Source organism: Strix aluco, chromosome 9 (genome assembly GCF_031877795.1).
Source record: "Strix aluco isolate bStrAlu1 chromosome 9, bStrAlu1.hap1, whole genome shotgun sequence".
In the NCBI taxonomy this organism is placed as follows: Eukaryota; Metazoa; Chordata; class Aves; order Strigiformes; family Strigidae; genus Strix; species Strix aluco.
This window is the reverse complement of record NC_133939.1, coordinates 19,781,559-19,796,242: the sequence shown is the minus strand read 5'-3', so window position 1 is coordinate 19,796,242 and position 14,684 is coordinate 19,781,559. Positions and strand designations below refer to the sequence as shown.

The 14,684-nt window shown below is 58.7% G+C and overlaps 1 protein-coding gene across 1 annotated transcript; it reads left to right on the top strand.

Moving 5' to 3' along the window:
- Positions 1 to 1,025: 1,025 nt before the first annotated feature.
- Positions 1,026 to 14,573, top strand: LOC141927137 (uncharacterized). Its single transcript, XM_074834029.1, has 12 exons — positions 1,026 to 1,193; positions 3,099 to 7,946; positions 9,279 to 9,418; positions 9,711 to 9,875; positions 10,156 to 10,311; positions 10,791 to 10,921; positions 11,754 to 11,842; positions 12,290 to 12,469; positions 12,892 to 13,044; positions 13,253 to 13,372; positions 13,653 to 13,694; positions 13,823 to 14,573. Exons 1-12 carry the CDS (start codon positions 1,133 to 1,135, stop codon positions 13,837 to 13,839), a joined length of 6,102 nt encoding a protein of 2,033 aa, XP_074690130.1. The 5' UTR covers positions 1,026 to 1,132; the 3' UTR covers positions 13,840 to 14,573.
- Positions 14,574 to 14,684: the final 111 nt, after the last annotated feature.

The window sequence follows — 14,684 nt, the reverse complement described above, 5'->3', positions numbered from 1 at the left end:
CCTGCGGGCATTTCTGGTTAAGAAGCATTTAATTGATTACAAAACCATATAGTGGTGGGGGTTTGCATAATGTTGTTCATGGGGGAGCTGGCAGCAGTTTTCAAGGGGGGGAGCAGGAATTGCTGCTGCAGGGTGAGGGGGGAAAGGGAGACATAGGGGTGAAGAGACCCAGGGGATCCCCATAGCAGGGGAGAGCGTCCAGGGCTGCACCTTTTTCCACTCCAGCCTCTGGGAATTCTGGTCCCACCTTGCAGAGGAGCTTCCCTGGCCCATTCACCCCCTCCCAGTACTCCATCACTGCTGTGCCCATAATCAGGGTTTAAAACCCCTCTGGGGCATGCTGGGGCTCTGGATGGGGATCCCCAGTGCTCCCAGTTGCAGCTGAGTGCTGGGGAAGCTCAGCTGACACCCCAGGGCCTGCCCCCAGCCATACCTCTCCCTGCTTTATAACCTGCCACTGCTCCTGGGGAAGCCTTGAGCCAAGTGGTAACTTACATCCTGCCTTGCCCTGGGCTGAGACACGGCTCAGCTGCTGATTTTAGTGCCCACGGTGTCCTCACAGGCATGATGGCACCAGCTGGCATTGCCCTGTCACCACCACCTGCTGCTCTGTGGCCCCCTCCCCTGCATGGGGAGCAGGTCCTGTGGGGTCCGTGGGGTGGCTGCTGTGGGGAGCAGGTCCTGTGGGATCTGTGGGGTGGCTGCTGTGTCACTGTTGGCAGTGCCATGCACTGCTCTGGGCTCAGCTTTGCCGACTGGTGCTGGGAGCCCAGGGACCTGCACTGGGCTGGGCCCACGTCCCTGGGGGGACCAGATTCCTGCAGGGTGGCCTTTGGGTAACCCCCAACCCCAGCTGAACAGGGCATCCAGCCCTTGGGAAGGGGAGGGCTCGGCAGGAAGGGAATAGTGACAGAGACACTGGAGGGAAAGCACCGGGGGCGGGAGGGGACGGCGGCTGCAACCTGCCTCCCTCTGCCATCCCTATAAATAGGAGGGAGCAGGAGCAGGATTGCACCTGTGTAACTCCAACTCTGCAGGAGAGGCAGGCAGGCAGGTAGGGACGGAGCTGCTCCTTGCTGCTCTCGCCTCCCTTTGAGCTTACCAGCGCTCTGCCTGCGTGGAGGCCTGAGGCATGGAGATGAGGGGATGGACGCTTTCCACCTTTGTGGGATGCTGCGTATGGATTCTGCACGGTATGTCCTATATTTTTCTGCTAGCACATGTGCTACCTGAGCCCTTGCAGGGCACAGCAACTATACTTGTGAGATGCTTTTCTCTTCTGGCTTCACTGGAAACTCCTCTTATGACCAGTCCTTGCAAAATATTGCCACCAAAGAGTTAGAAAAGTGTTTTATGGGGCAGGCATCACCCTGAGGGGCTGGTTGCAGGTGTGGACCTGTGGGAGAGGTGAGACCCAAGCCCAGGAGCCTGCATGCAGCCACATAGCCCTCCAGCAAGGGAGCCCAGGGAAGCTAGCTGGCAGAGCAGGGTCCAGGGATGCTCCCATCCCTCCCATGTCCCAGGGCACAGCAAATGCTGGTGCTCCACTCTGGGGCCCCTCTTGCACAAGCTTCCCATGAATGGATGGTGTGGGGTAGGTGGTGTTTCCTGCTCTGCATGAAAGAATTAAGATAAAACGGGGATTTACTGGGGTGGAGTGTGCCAAATTAACCTGGGGGGACCTGACTGATGCTCTTTGTTTTCCCTGAGCTGGGGAGGGAAGTGGCTGAGCTCCTCTGTCTGAGGGGGGTTAATGCAAAGAGCTTATTTCAGCTGGAGAAGATGGTGAGGAAGCAGCCTGCCGGGAGGGGGAATGGGGGGGCTGAAGGAGGATGGACCCCTCAAGGACTGGTCTGGCATAGGAGATAATGTTCATTAATGACTCTGGCACAAACTATCTGCAAGCTAAGGAGCTGAGCCTGCGGTGAGGTTGGAGGCATCTCCGCTGTGGGGAGGGGGGGATCTGGCTGCCTGGCAGGGGGAACCTGATGAACCGGGAGCACCAGGATGGGGAACAGGCTCGGGCTGTCAGGCTGTGGAGAAACCCTGCTGGGTCTTACCCTCGGGGTGCCCTTTGTCTCCCTGAATTGTGGCTGCCTAAAGCCAAGTGTCAGCAGATCTGTCAGGCTCCTCCTGGAACCAATGGTGGCAGCTTGGTCACCCCAGACACCCCCTGTCCTAAAAATAAGACTGGGTGAAACATCAACCATGGGTGCCAGTGGCTGCTGGGAGAAACCCCTGGGATACAGGGTGGTGTCTCCTCCTTTCAGCAAAGCTCCTGAATGTGGGGCAGGATTTTGGCAGCAGGAGGAGGGAGCTGTAAGCAGGCCTTGGCCCTGGGAGCCTGTGAATATTCCCTCCATGGGCAGGGAATCCCTGGTGCCTGCACCTAGCTGGGGCAAGTGGGATGGGGGCAGGAGCAAGCAGGCTCCCACCCTGGGAGAGGTTTAACAAACCTAATTTAACTGCAGTGGGTCAGAAGCCATTTGCAGTCAGGGAAAGTTTTGCTAAGCCCTGGCTATCCTATTTGTCGAACGGCTTTGGGTAAAGTGTATTTAAATGTCCCTCAGACACCCAAAAGGTGAAAAATTGCGAGAACCCCCCCTTAGGCTCTGTGGAGGTGACTGCTCTCAGGGCTGTCCCTGCAGTGAGGCAAAGAGGGCTGAAGACTGTCCTCAGGTAGCAGAGCTCTACAGACACCTCTGGGGCTATGAACTAGACTTACTGGGCCCCAGCTCTTCCCAGCAGCCAGGCAGTACCACTGCCAGTGTAACTGGGCTGGGTTGCGGCAGCTGCCTTTTTGCCTCTGTGCTTGCACCATCATCTCTCCCTGACCTGTGATGAGTTGTGTCCTGTCTCCACCAGTAGCTGCTGATGCTGCAGATGCAAAAAGTGCTGTGCAGTGCTGTGCCTAAGGCAGCCCAGGGTATGCTCCTTGGCTTTTAAGTCAGAGCCTTGTAAGGCCAGGGCATGAGGCCGTAGGGTTTAAGAAGGGGCGGGATCTTTCTGATGCTCAGCTGGAGGAGACACACATCTGAGCCTGGCAGGCTACTGGCTTTGGCACTTGGTATAATGCTCCACTTTGTGCTTCTCTGCAGGGCTTGGGACTGCTGCTGTCCCTGTCACTACTGAGGGACCATTTGCTGCAGGGACAGCTTCTCCCATCACAACAGAGAGTGAGGGGCTTCATGCCCTGGTGATGGGCACTGCGGAGATGAGCACTGCAGTGGCTGATGCTGAGATAGCTGAGAGCATCCTCGCAGGGAGCTCATCGAGCCCACCCTTCCCTCCTGGGACTGAGACGGACATTTTGGTGACAGCAGTGAGCGAATACAGCTCCACAGTACCAACTTTGATGAACGTGACCAAACCTCTTAACACGTCTCAGGATATTGAGAAGAGTTCGGCTGCTCCCACTGCAGCCATGACCACTGTCGCCATCTCCACACAGCACCCTGCTGTCACCCCAGAAGCAGAACTTGATGAAATGGGGGCCACACCTGAGGCCCCCCTGGGGACCACCCCTCTCTTTGCAGATGGGAAGGAGGACATCCTCATGGCTGTGACTAAAGGAGCAGAAGACCTAGACCCCACCACTGGTGCCATCTCCATCCCCACCACCCCTCCACTGGCAGCCACCTGGGGGGCCCAGCCAACTGCTGACGGCCCCATGGGTACCACTGTCATTGTGCTGCCGAGCCAAGGGCTGACCACAGCCATGGGAGCAGTCGAGGAAGGCATAACCCTGCCAGTGGATATCCAAAGCGAAGCCAGTGCCAACTCCTTGAGCCCCAGCCCTGGTGCTGGGGAGCTGCTTACGACCCAGCAGCATGGGGCAGTGAGCGGGGCCATGAGCATCACCCCAGAGCCAGTGGGAGAAATGGCCCCAGCTGCTGAGGAAAGTCCCTCAGCTTCAGTGCCTGGAGATACAGGAGATGTAGTAAATGGTGAATTCAGCACAGCCAGCTCGTCCCACCTGCCTCTGGAGAGCCCAGTAGTGTCAGAAACAGTGGGAAACCTGCGGGAGCCCTCCCTCCTCCCTGGCCAGGCAGTGCTGAGCCCGGCTGCTTCGCTGGCACCAGCCAGTGGTGGGGACGGGGATGGACAGGGAGCTCCTGGGGTGTCATCAGAGGGTCCTGATTCAGCCCTGTCACCTGCAGACGGCGAGGCATCCACAGCACCTGAGGCGACAGGGGACACAGCCACATCACTGCTGGCCCCAGGGATTCCAAATGATGCACAGAGTGACACAAATCCCCCAGTCCCAGCCACTGCACTGCCCACAGGGGATGTGGGTCTGACCAGACTATCCCTACAGCCTGCCCCATGGCAGAATCCCACCAGAGAACAACCACCGCTGCTTACTGATGCTCTGCCATCCCCCATGGACACCCCCAGCACTCCTGGGGCTGCTTACCCACCCCCAGGAGCTGGGACCAGCACCCTGCCTGCAGCTGATGATGGGGCAGAGACACCAGCAAGCCCTGACCTCACTGCTGCCCCAGAGGCACCTGTGTCTCCGTCTCTCGGGGGGTCACAGCCATGGGGGGTGGCAGCTGGTGCTCCCCAGGGAGCTGAGGGACCTGGCACTGGCCTGAGTTCAGCTTCAGATGGCCCCAACTCAGCATCTTCGGTACCTGATAGACTGACATGGCCTGCTGCTGGAGTCCAGGGTCAAGAGGCTGCGGGTGCAGGGGACATGGCACAGTCAGGTCCAGGGGATGGCAGTCCCCATGCAGATACCCAGAGTGACACAAGTCCTTCAGACTTCAGCACTCAGCAGGATCCCAATAACTTTGGAGAGCTGCCAGCTGGAGGAACAGGAGCTTTGACAAATACCGAACTGTCCCCTCCATCAGCTCTTGGGGATGGAGCAGGAGCAGGAGCAACCCCAGCACTGGGACAAGTGTCTCCACCTGGTCCTGCAGCTCCCAGCAGTGCTGGGCTGGAGCCCAACTTCTCAGGAGCTGAAGGACAAGGGGACCTGCCTGGAGAATTCCCCAGTGCTTCTGGGGCTGCTTACCCAGCCCCGGGGGCTGCAGCTGGCCCCGTGTCTGGGGCAGAGACACCAGTGAACCCCGACCTCGGTGCTGCCCAGGGAGCACCGGTGTCTCCATCCTTTGGGGGGTCACAGCCATGGGGGACAGCAGCTGGTGCTCCCCAGGGAGCTGAGGGACCTGGCACTGGCTTGAGTTCAGCTTCAGATGTCCCCAACTCAGCATCTTCTGTACCTGATGGACTGATGTGGCCTGCTGCTGGAGTCCAGGGTCAAGAGGCTGCGGGTGCAGGGGACACGGCACAGTCAGGTCCAGGGGATGGCAGTCCTCATGCAGATACCCAGAGTGACACAAGTCCTTCAGACTTCAGCACTCAGCAGGATCCCAATAACACTGGAGAGCTGCCAGCTGGAGGAACAGGAGCTTTGACAAATACTGAACTGTCCCCTCCATCAGCTCTTGGGGCTGGAACAGGAGCAGCTCCAGCACTGGGACAAGTGTCCCCACCTGGTCCTGCACCTCCCAGCAGTGCTGGGCTGGAGCCCAACTTCTCAGGAGCTGAAGGACAAGGGGACCTGCCTGGAGAATTCCCCAGTGCTTCTGGGGCTGCTTACCCAGCCCTGGGGGCTGCAGCTGGCCCCGTGTCTGGGGCAGAGACACCAGTGAACCCCGACCTCGGTGCTGCCCAGGGAGCACCGGTGTCTCCATCCTTTGGGGGGTCACAGTCATGGGGGACAGCAGCTGGTGTTCCCCAGGGAGCAGGTCTCCCTGGAGCCAGTGGACCAGGCACTGGCTTGACTTCAGCATGGGATGCCCCCAGCTCAGCAGCTTATGGACCGTCAGGATCTCCATCACCTGCCCTTGGGGATCAGCTTGGCACAAACCTGGGGCTGCCGGCAGCAGAGGGACATGGAGTTGGCACAGCAGAGCAGGTTCTGGGAGGAGCAGGCAGTGGGACTGGGTTTGAGCCACCCCTGGTCTCCACCGCAGGCAGCGGGATGGCAACTGGGGTGGATCAACTGCCTGGTGCAGGTTCCTCATCCGGTTCTGCCTCTCCCAGTGACATGGTGTCAGCATCCTCCATTGCAGAGGGTGATGGAGCAGGACCCATCCCAGCTGCAGCCCCTGGCCCTGACAGCCTGTCCCCAGCCTCTCCAGACAGTGAAACTGGCCCAGAGCTCACTCTGGTGCAGGGGACTGAGAGCACAGGGGATGTGGCACAGGCAGGAAATCCAGAGAGTGAAAGTCCCTATGTGGAGACAAGTCCTTCAGCCTTCAGCACTCAGCAGGATCCCAATAACACTGGAGAGCTGCCAGCTGGAGGAACAGGAGCTTTGACAAATACTGAACTGTCCCCTCCATCAGCTCTTGGGGATGGAGCAGGAGCAGCCCCAGCACTGGGACAAGTGTCCCCACCTGGTCCTGCACCTCTCAGCAGTGCTGGGCTGGAGCCCAACTTCTCAGGAGCTGAAGGACAAGGGGACCTGCCTGGAGAATCCCCCAGTGCTTCTGGGGCTGCTTACCCAGCCCTGGGGGCTGCAGCTGGCCCCGTGTCTGGGGCAGAGACACCAGTGAACCCCGACCTCGGTGCTGCCCAGGGAGTACCCGTGTCTCCATCCTTTGGGGGGTCACAGTCATGGGGGACAGCAGCTGGTGTTCCCCAGGGAGCAGGTCTCCCTGGAGCCAGTGGACCAGGCACTGGCTTGACTTCAGCATGGGATGCCCCCAGCTCAGCAGCTTATGGACCGTCAGGATCTCCATCACCTGCCCTTGGGGATCAGCTTGGCACAAACCTGGGGCTGCCGGCAGCAGAGGGACATGGAATTGGCACAGCAGAGCAGGTTCTGGGAGGAGCAGGCAGTGGGACTGGGTTTGAGCCACCCCTGGTCTCCACTGCAGGCAGCGGGATGGCAACTGGGGTGGATCAACTGCCTGGTGCAGGTTCCTCATCCAGCTCTGCCTCTCCCAGTGATGAGGTGGCAGGGTCCTCCATTTTAGGTCCAGCCAGCCCAAGTGACATCAGAGGAACAGGCAGTGTTCCTGGAGCTCTGCAGACTTCCCTGGGTGCTGGGCCTGGAGCCCCTCCTGCTGCAGAAGGGGCAGGTGAAGCAGCTGGTGACGGAGGGTCCCTGGGACAGTCCCAGGCCCCTGCTGGAGAGGGATCAACTGGTTCAGGAGCCCCTGATGGAGAAAAGAGAGCCATGCTGCAGTCTGCATCTTCTTCCCCATCTACGGAGGGGTCTTCATCACCTGGGATGGCTGGTGAGGCTGCTAACGGAGCAAACCTTCCTGGAGCTGGTGGAGCCAGCGCTGGCTTGAGCACAGGCTTGAAGGCTGCTGACCTCAAGGAACCCTCTGTGTCTGCCCCTGGCATCCAGAGTGGTGCCGATCTTGGACTTTCTGATGCAAAACTGAGCCAAGTCAATGTGGTGGAGATGCCTGGAAGAGCCTCAGTGAATGGGGGACCTTCCCCTGGTGCCAGCCTGGGAGAGGGTGCAGGAGCTGTCATACAGATCGCATCAGGAGAGCTGGCCCCATCTGCCCTTGCCTCTCCCCAGGAGATGCAGCCCCTGGTCCCAGTGGCTCCAAAGACCAGTGACATCTCTGACAACATGGCTGCCTCACCGGCTTCTCTGCTTCTTCCTGGGCATGGGCTGAGCTCAGGGCTGGCACCCAATGGGGACCCCCACTCTACCCCTGGCACCCAGAGTGGGAGCAGACCCCTGGTGCCAGGGGCACTGGGTGGGCTGGCAGGAGATGCTGGAGGCTCTCAGACGTGGTCTCTTGAAGATGAGGTGGCCTCAGGGATGCCAGCACCTTTGGGAGAAGGATCCCCCCATGCCCTCGTGTCCCCCAATGCTGCCCCAGTGCTGCCTTCTGCTCCGCAGAGAGAAAATGCTGCAGAGGGGGTGTCCACCAGCCCTGGGCTTGCGCCTTCATTTTCAGCACGTGAGTGGATAACAGGGTCCTCTGCAGGGGGAAGGGGTGAGCTGGGGGCTGCTGCACCAGGGGGGGATGCCCTGCTCCTGCCTCCCCACCAGCTGGGAAGCCCCAGAGCTCCCTCCAGGGATGCTGGCAGCCCTGTGCCTGGGGAAGCGAGTGCCGTGCTCCCCAGAGCGATGGCAGGGCGAGGGGACATGGCTCAGCTCCTTTCCAGAGTGACTGGAGCTGAAGCAGGTGTGGAGACCCCCACTCGCTCCCCACTGGGGCAGACCCCAGGGCTCCCTGGCCTTCCTCCTGCCAGGATCGCTGCTGGCAGCCCTGGATCAGGGCCAGGACCTGCGGGTGGCTCGTCACTCACTGCCCAGCAGCCATTCTTGGGCGGCAAGCTGACCACCAGCCTGTCAAACGGAGCCCCTGTCGCCAATGGGTTGAGCCTCCCTGCAGCCTTCCCAGGGCAGGGGGGACCCCGGGGGAGTCCCCCCACCACTGCACGCCCAGCCGTGTCCTGCAGCCCAGCCACCGCCAGCCTGGCCCCACCAGCCCCCCACCCCGGGGGCAGGGAGGTGCTCCCCAGGCCAGGAGCAGCCACTGTCACCTCCCGCACATCGTCCCCCGTGTTTCCAGCTCTGCCAGGAGGGCCGGCGGCCGCCCTGACCCCACTGCCTGGCCCCACAGGTACGTGATGCTCTTGGGGCAGCCTGGGCAGGAGGAGCACCTCTGGCCTCCTCCTGACGGACCCTCCTGGGGGACATTTGGTGCCCAGAGACAAAGGGGGCTATTTGGGGCCAGGATTCTCAGGGAAGACACACCATGAGGAGTTCCTGCACATGAGTTTGCATTTTTGGCAGGCTGAGCCTACGTTCAAGTATGGTCCCGTCAGCTGGAAAACCCATCCCCTCCAAATGCTTTGTTTTATTTAACAGATGTAAATAGGGAGCTGGAGGCTGTAAACATCTCTAGAAAGGGCTGTGGGTATTTAATTCCCTGCCATCCCCCTACCACAGTCCTGTACAATGTTCTTCCCCTCTTAACAGTAGTCTTTCAGCTTGGTGACCCAACAGGGCTGGAGCAGGAGGGGACAAAGGCCATCACAGTGGGTTTAGGGCAGCTATGTACGTGTAAGGCAGCAAAAGGGGTGGAAGCAAGCTCCTGCAAGGGAAGGTGACATGCAGGGTGTCCCGGGCGACTATTGGTAGTGTCTCCCCATCCTCCTGCTGCCCAGGCTGTGTCTTTTTGGAAGCAAAATCATTTCAGCCTTTTGACTTTTTGGCACAGACCAAAGGCTTTGCTGTAAGCGGGTTTTGGGGGTTGTTTTTTTTGTTTTGTTTTCTTTTCCAGTTGCAGCTGTGCCCCTCTACGGATACGGAATGAGGGAAAATGATCGGGAGTATGTGGAAAGGAGGGTGGATTTTAATTCTCCACTTTTCAAGCCTGAGACTGGATTCCCATTTGGAAAAACCCTGCGCAACTCTCTCTACGTGAGTCTACTTTGGCTTGACTTGCTGTTGGGCAAGCGGCTGTCCCCCAAAAACATGGGGGAGGCACCAGGGGCCAGGTGTCTGAGATGGGACCCCTGTGGGGGGTGAATCAACTGGGATGCTGCTGGGGTCTGTTTGCAGCAGCAGGTGGCTTTGTGGCCATTTCAGTTGTGGCCAGTGGTGGCCTTCCATGGGTGTTGCTCAAAGTGGTCTTGGAAATGCGAAGGCTGCCACTCCTGTGTTAGGAGGGTCCTGTCCTGTCCTCACCTAATGGAGTGATCCCTCTGCTCAGTTTACAGACAACGGACAAATCATTTTCCCAGCCTCAGACAACAACATCTTCACGTACCCCAACCCTCCTTCCAGCGGCTTCAACGGCCATGAGGAGGTTCCCATGATCGCCGTGTTTTGGGACAACGCTGACTTCTCCAGAGGTGTTGGCACCACCTTTTACCAGGTGAGTGAAACCACCCAGGTACATGGTTGCATGAAACACCTTTTGATGATAAGTTCATCACCTGTTCTGTGGATGCCCTTTGAGATGTGTAATTGATGGAGCCCATGGGCAACATTTCCATTTTCTGGGCCAAATCTAAGAGCTGTTGGTCCTGTGTGTGTCTCGAGCCATCCAAATCTTATCCAGGCCCTTAGTTGGAGTGCTCCATACATGACCCCAGTCTAGACCTGTCTTTGCCCTACTGGGAGCTAATGCAGGCATGGGTGTACCCAACCCGCAGGAGTTCCTCACCCTTAACACGGCCAAGCCTCCATTCGTCCGCGACGTGGAAGCGAAGGTTCGGCGGTACCTGAGGTCCTCCTACTCCGCGGCCTGGACCCTGAAGATCACCTGGGAGAGGGCACCTGCCTACACAGCATGGACCGACACCCGGAGGGTAAGGGGCTGATGGAGCTCAAGGACTTGTTGAGTTGTCAAAAAAACCCCAAGACCCATGGGCGATCACCTTGTCTGTGCCTGAAAATAAGAATCAAAAGGTCAGTCTTCAAGGCTTTTGCCAAAAAGAACTGGGCTGTGCCTGTGTTTTGGTGGTTTTCAGTTTTTTTGGAAGACATCTTTAGTTGAACTCTCCCTGCTCTGTAAAATCTTTCTCTTTAATGTGGTGGGGGTTTATTGTGCACCAGAAACACTGTTCTCTGGGAGCATAACACTGGGTGAATTTAAAGCTTCTCATGGAACAGCATCAAAGTAAAACCATCACATTTTCCATGCAGAATGTGAACTAGCCCAGGCTGCATTTGCCTTGTACATCAGGACCTCAGCCTCAGCATCCCCCAGAGAGCACTGACCCACACTCCTAATTTAAACCCAGCAGCTTTCCTCACTTTCTTACCTGTCCGCAACACTTCTCCCCAGACGATCACATACCAGGCCATCCTGACCACTGATGGCTTCAGGTCCTACGTCCTGATGCTGTACCAGGAGGGAGGCATGCAATGGGATTATACCAGGCTTGCTGCCACCAACGTGCTCATCGGCTACACCAGGTATAGCAGGCTCGACACACAGCCCCTGCCTCCTCTGAGCACCGGGCTGTGTCCCACCCCTGGCTCTGGCTGGTTTCATCCTTCCCCCCGTGTCCCATGAAGTGCCCTGCAAGGATGAGGGCAGCCCAGCTGGGGTCTGCACGCCCATATAGCCTAACATAGGGGGGGTCTCACAACCAAATTTGCCCTATTAGTGGCTGGATCATGCTGCAGCATGCTGGCTTGCCAGACTGTGCTTGTTGTAAGATCCACACATCCCTCTGGGGTCCCAGGCCTGCAGCATCCAGGTGGTTTGGGTGGAAGGAGTGGGGAATAGGGGATGTTTGCTGAACTTTGCACTAGTCGAGGTAAGGGATTTCCGCCGCTTGGCCGGAGCAGTCGCTTCCTGCCTCCTCACATTACATCTCGCCCCAGGTTTGCTCATTAGCTGCTTGCTGCAGCTGGGTAAGGAAAAGGTGGCCGGAACGGGAAGCGCGGGAGGCACAGGCGTGTGTGTACGTGCTTGCCTGTGCACAACTGCTCATGGGTTTCTGCTCCGTATCTCCCTGCAAGATGCTGCAAACCATGGAAGCTGCTCGCGGGGGGTCTTGAGATGTCTGTGGGTTCAGCCCATGATGCAACACCCAAAACTAACTGCAACCTGTAGAGAGGAGGCAGCGGTGTGGGGGAGCTGGTGCCTTTGCCCTCCTGTCCTCAGAGCTGCTACTTGAGAGCTGTGGGGGTCCTGCCAGCCCAGGATCAGGGCAGCTGAAGGGAAGGCTGGGGCTGGGGCTGGGATAACCCCATCCGGGAAGAGCAACCTCTGATCTTTCCCCCTTTCCTCTGCATGTAGTGGGGATGGCTTTTACCGTAATGATGACCTGACTCGGAGACCTCCAGCCATTAAGTATCGCCCTGATCAGTTCAGGGGCTACAACACAGGTAGTGCCGCACAGCTGGGGCAGGTTCATGCAGCCCTCTGGGGGGTTGGGGAAGGGCTGTGTGGGGAGGAAGATGTTCCCAGGGGATGAAATCCAGCCTGCCACTGTGGCAAGGCTCTCACTGAGTTCACCAAGGCCAGGCTTTCCCACCAAGCACATAAAATGCTTCCTCTGGATACTAGTTATGCCCTGAGGCTGAAATGTCCTTGATGTGTCCATGGACCATTTTTGTTGCAATAGCTCTGTCCCAAGACTCTCTTCTTCGGCAAGAGCCTCTCCCCTTGTTTCCCTGCTGTTGGGTGGCTCTTAAGCATGGGGTCCCATGGCTGGGGGTCAACGTGGGCTTAGCTTCCAGCATCAGCATCACTCAGTTCTTGCCTCGAGCCAAAACTGCCCCTGCGGTCCCCTTGGCTGGAGGTGACAGCTTACAGTTTCTCTTCCTGCTCAGACCTCCGTGGACTGTGGATTTACAAGCTGGAGAGCCGCGTGGGTGTCAACTACCGGCTGAAGTGCCTGGCATGGACGGGGCGGCAGCAGGAGCCGCAAGTGTGGAGCCAGGGACTGCCTGCCTGTCCCTGCTCCCTGCAACAAGGGCAGCAGGACCCACGCTTCAAGAGCAGCCGGGGAGGCAAGTGGACATGTCGCTTCCCCACCCTCCTCGTCCCCAAGCTGTCCCTCCCCACCTCCTCTGCAAGGGTGGCTGGGGTCCCTTCTGACCAGGTGGGCAGGTGACCCCAAGGAAAATAAGGGGGGACTGTCCTTCCCTTCAGAGACAGGGAAAATGGGGAGGAACGAGGGCTGACCTGTCCCTGTCTTGTTAGGCTGGCCAGAGATGGTCTAAGCTGCATGGGGACAGCAGGGATGGACCCTCCCCAGCACCCTGGGGGACTGCTTGGACAGTCAGTCCCTCCAAACCCCCATAGCACCGTGGGTGACGTGGTGGGAGGATGGATAACAAGGTGGGAGGATGGATAACAAGGAGCCAGCCCTGGCCCTGCTCCTTGCTGGCTGGGGAGAGCTGGGCCAAGGCTCACTGCAGCCTCATTGCAGGGTGGTGGGCTGCTCGGGTCTCCATGCTGCACTCCGCCTCCCCCAACCAGCACGGTGCCGGCATCCGCTGCCTGTACGACAGCCAGAGCCAGCTCATCGAGGGGCGGCAGGAGAGGTACTGGAGGTCCTCCAGACAGGCATCTCCATATCGAGGTAAGTACAGCCAGCCCTGGCATCCCCTGGCATTGCCGTAGCCTGTAAATCATTTTAATCTCCATGCCAACCTGCTTCCTGACGCGTTGTTGCCCTTGGAGGGAGCTTGGACCTGGCAAAAGCTGAGGCAAGCACCCTGCCTGCCTGGAGCCAGCCTGTCTCCCTCTCCTCTCCCCTTCAGCCTCTTACTCTCCTTTTTCACCTCCAGATCAGGAGCTGAAGTTGTACGACTGGTGCTGTAACCAGGCGGGCAGTGCCCACCTCTGCGCCCACTACGGCAAGAAGAGACCGAAGATTGGCTGTGATGGATACCAGTTACCCAGCACAGGTGGGTTTGCAGCCTCTGTGTGCCGGGGCAGTGTCATCTTGGTGCCTAGGGTGTGGGGGGAAACATCCCAGCCACCCCATGGTTAAGGCAGCAAGAGACCCGGGCAGAGGAGGGATGGGTTTTGGGGTGCCCACGTGCAGGTTGTGCTGTTTGGGGTTGCAGGGGGCATCTCCCTTAGCATATAACCACCAGCGTCGTCTGGGGACGACAGCACCAGGAGGGGAGGAGGACTGCAGCTAACGTGGTTATCCGTGTAAGCTGATGTGGGACTTTCTTGCAGGTTCCTCGGAGGAGGCAGAGAACGACTCAGAGGAGCAGAGAGGTGAGTGCAATTGGGGGTCTCCTCTCCACCAGCCACTTCCCTCTGTCTCCCCATATGGAAACTCCCCAGCTTGTCCCAGGCCCCCAGGGAGGAGGTGGCCAGGCAACTCTTGTTTCTTCTTCTTGCAGATGAAGAGGATGAGTAACTGGGGAGTTGCACACCTGCAGCACGGTCTGGGCCACAGCTGATCCTCAGAGTCCTTTGCTCCTGCTCATACCCAGTGTCCCCCTGCTTCCCACTCCACCCACCACCCCTGCCCACCACACAGGGCAGCTCACTCAGCCAGTGCCTGCAGTTGCCTTCACTGGCACAAGTTCATGTTTCTAAGCCAGACTTGTTGCAGGCAGCCAGTTGCTTTAGTCGCCCTTCCCCAGCTGCAGCTGAGTGGGTGCCCGTGGGCACCTCCTTGCTGGTGGGGAGGTGGGCAGGTACCCCCCACCACGTCCACCACCCCCTGTGCTCCCTGCATCCTGCTGTGCCTTCCACACTGCAGGGGGAGGGTGGCCCCCTGGCACCCAGGGAATGGGATTTTTCACCTTGCGTGGGTCAGCTGTGCCTGAGCCCCCAAATGCTGCAGTGTGCCAGGCTCGTCCCATGAGCCGGTCCTGTCTTGTCCCTCACTTCTGTCCCCCTGCGGTCCCTCCTCGGGTGGTCTCTAGGCCCTGTGCCCAGGAGAAGGGGCATTTCTCCAGATCAAGCCAGAGTCTGCTTGATGCATCTGCTGGGTGTGTGAGGGCAAAATTCAACTCCATGATCAGAAATGTTGGGAGAAAAATAATTTTTTTATGTGTAAGAGAGCATCTGCTTTTCTTAAAAAAAAATGTCCTTGTCAAATCTTATTTGTTCAATAAAACCTCCAAGGGGTCTGAGCATCACTGATCCTGTGGCAGCCCTGTCCTCTGCTGAACCGGGGTGGGAGGTGGTGGTGGGGGCAGGCTGGGGACAGCAGCATTGGAGGATGCTGCTGTCCTCCGAGCTGGTGCCAGGGAT

Bases quoted from the DNA above. Each gene is read 5' to 3' on its own strand.
- LOC141927137 (XM_074834029.1), top strand. From the start codon at position 1,133: ATGGAGATGAGGGGATGGACGCTTTCCACCTTTGTGGGATGCTGCGTA. The intron at 10,312-10,790 runs GTAAGGGGCTGA...ACTTCTCCCCAG, and splicing joins CATGGACCGACACCCGGAGG to ACGATCACATACCAGGCCAT. The intron at 13,045-13,252 runs GTAAGTACAGCC...TTTCACCTCCAG, and splicing joins ACAGGCATCTCCATATCGAG to ATCAGGAGCTGAAGTTGTAC.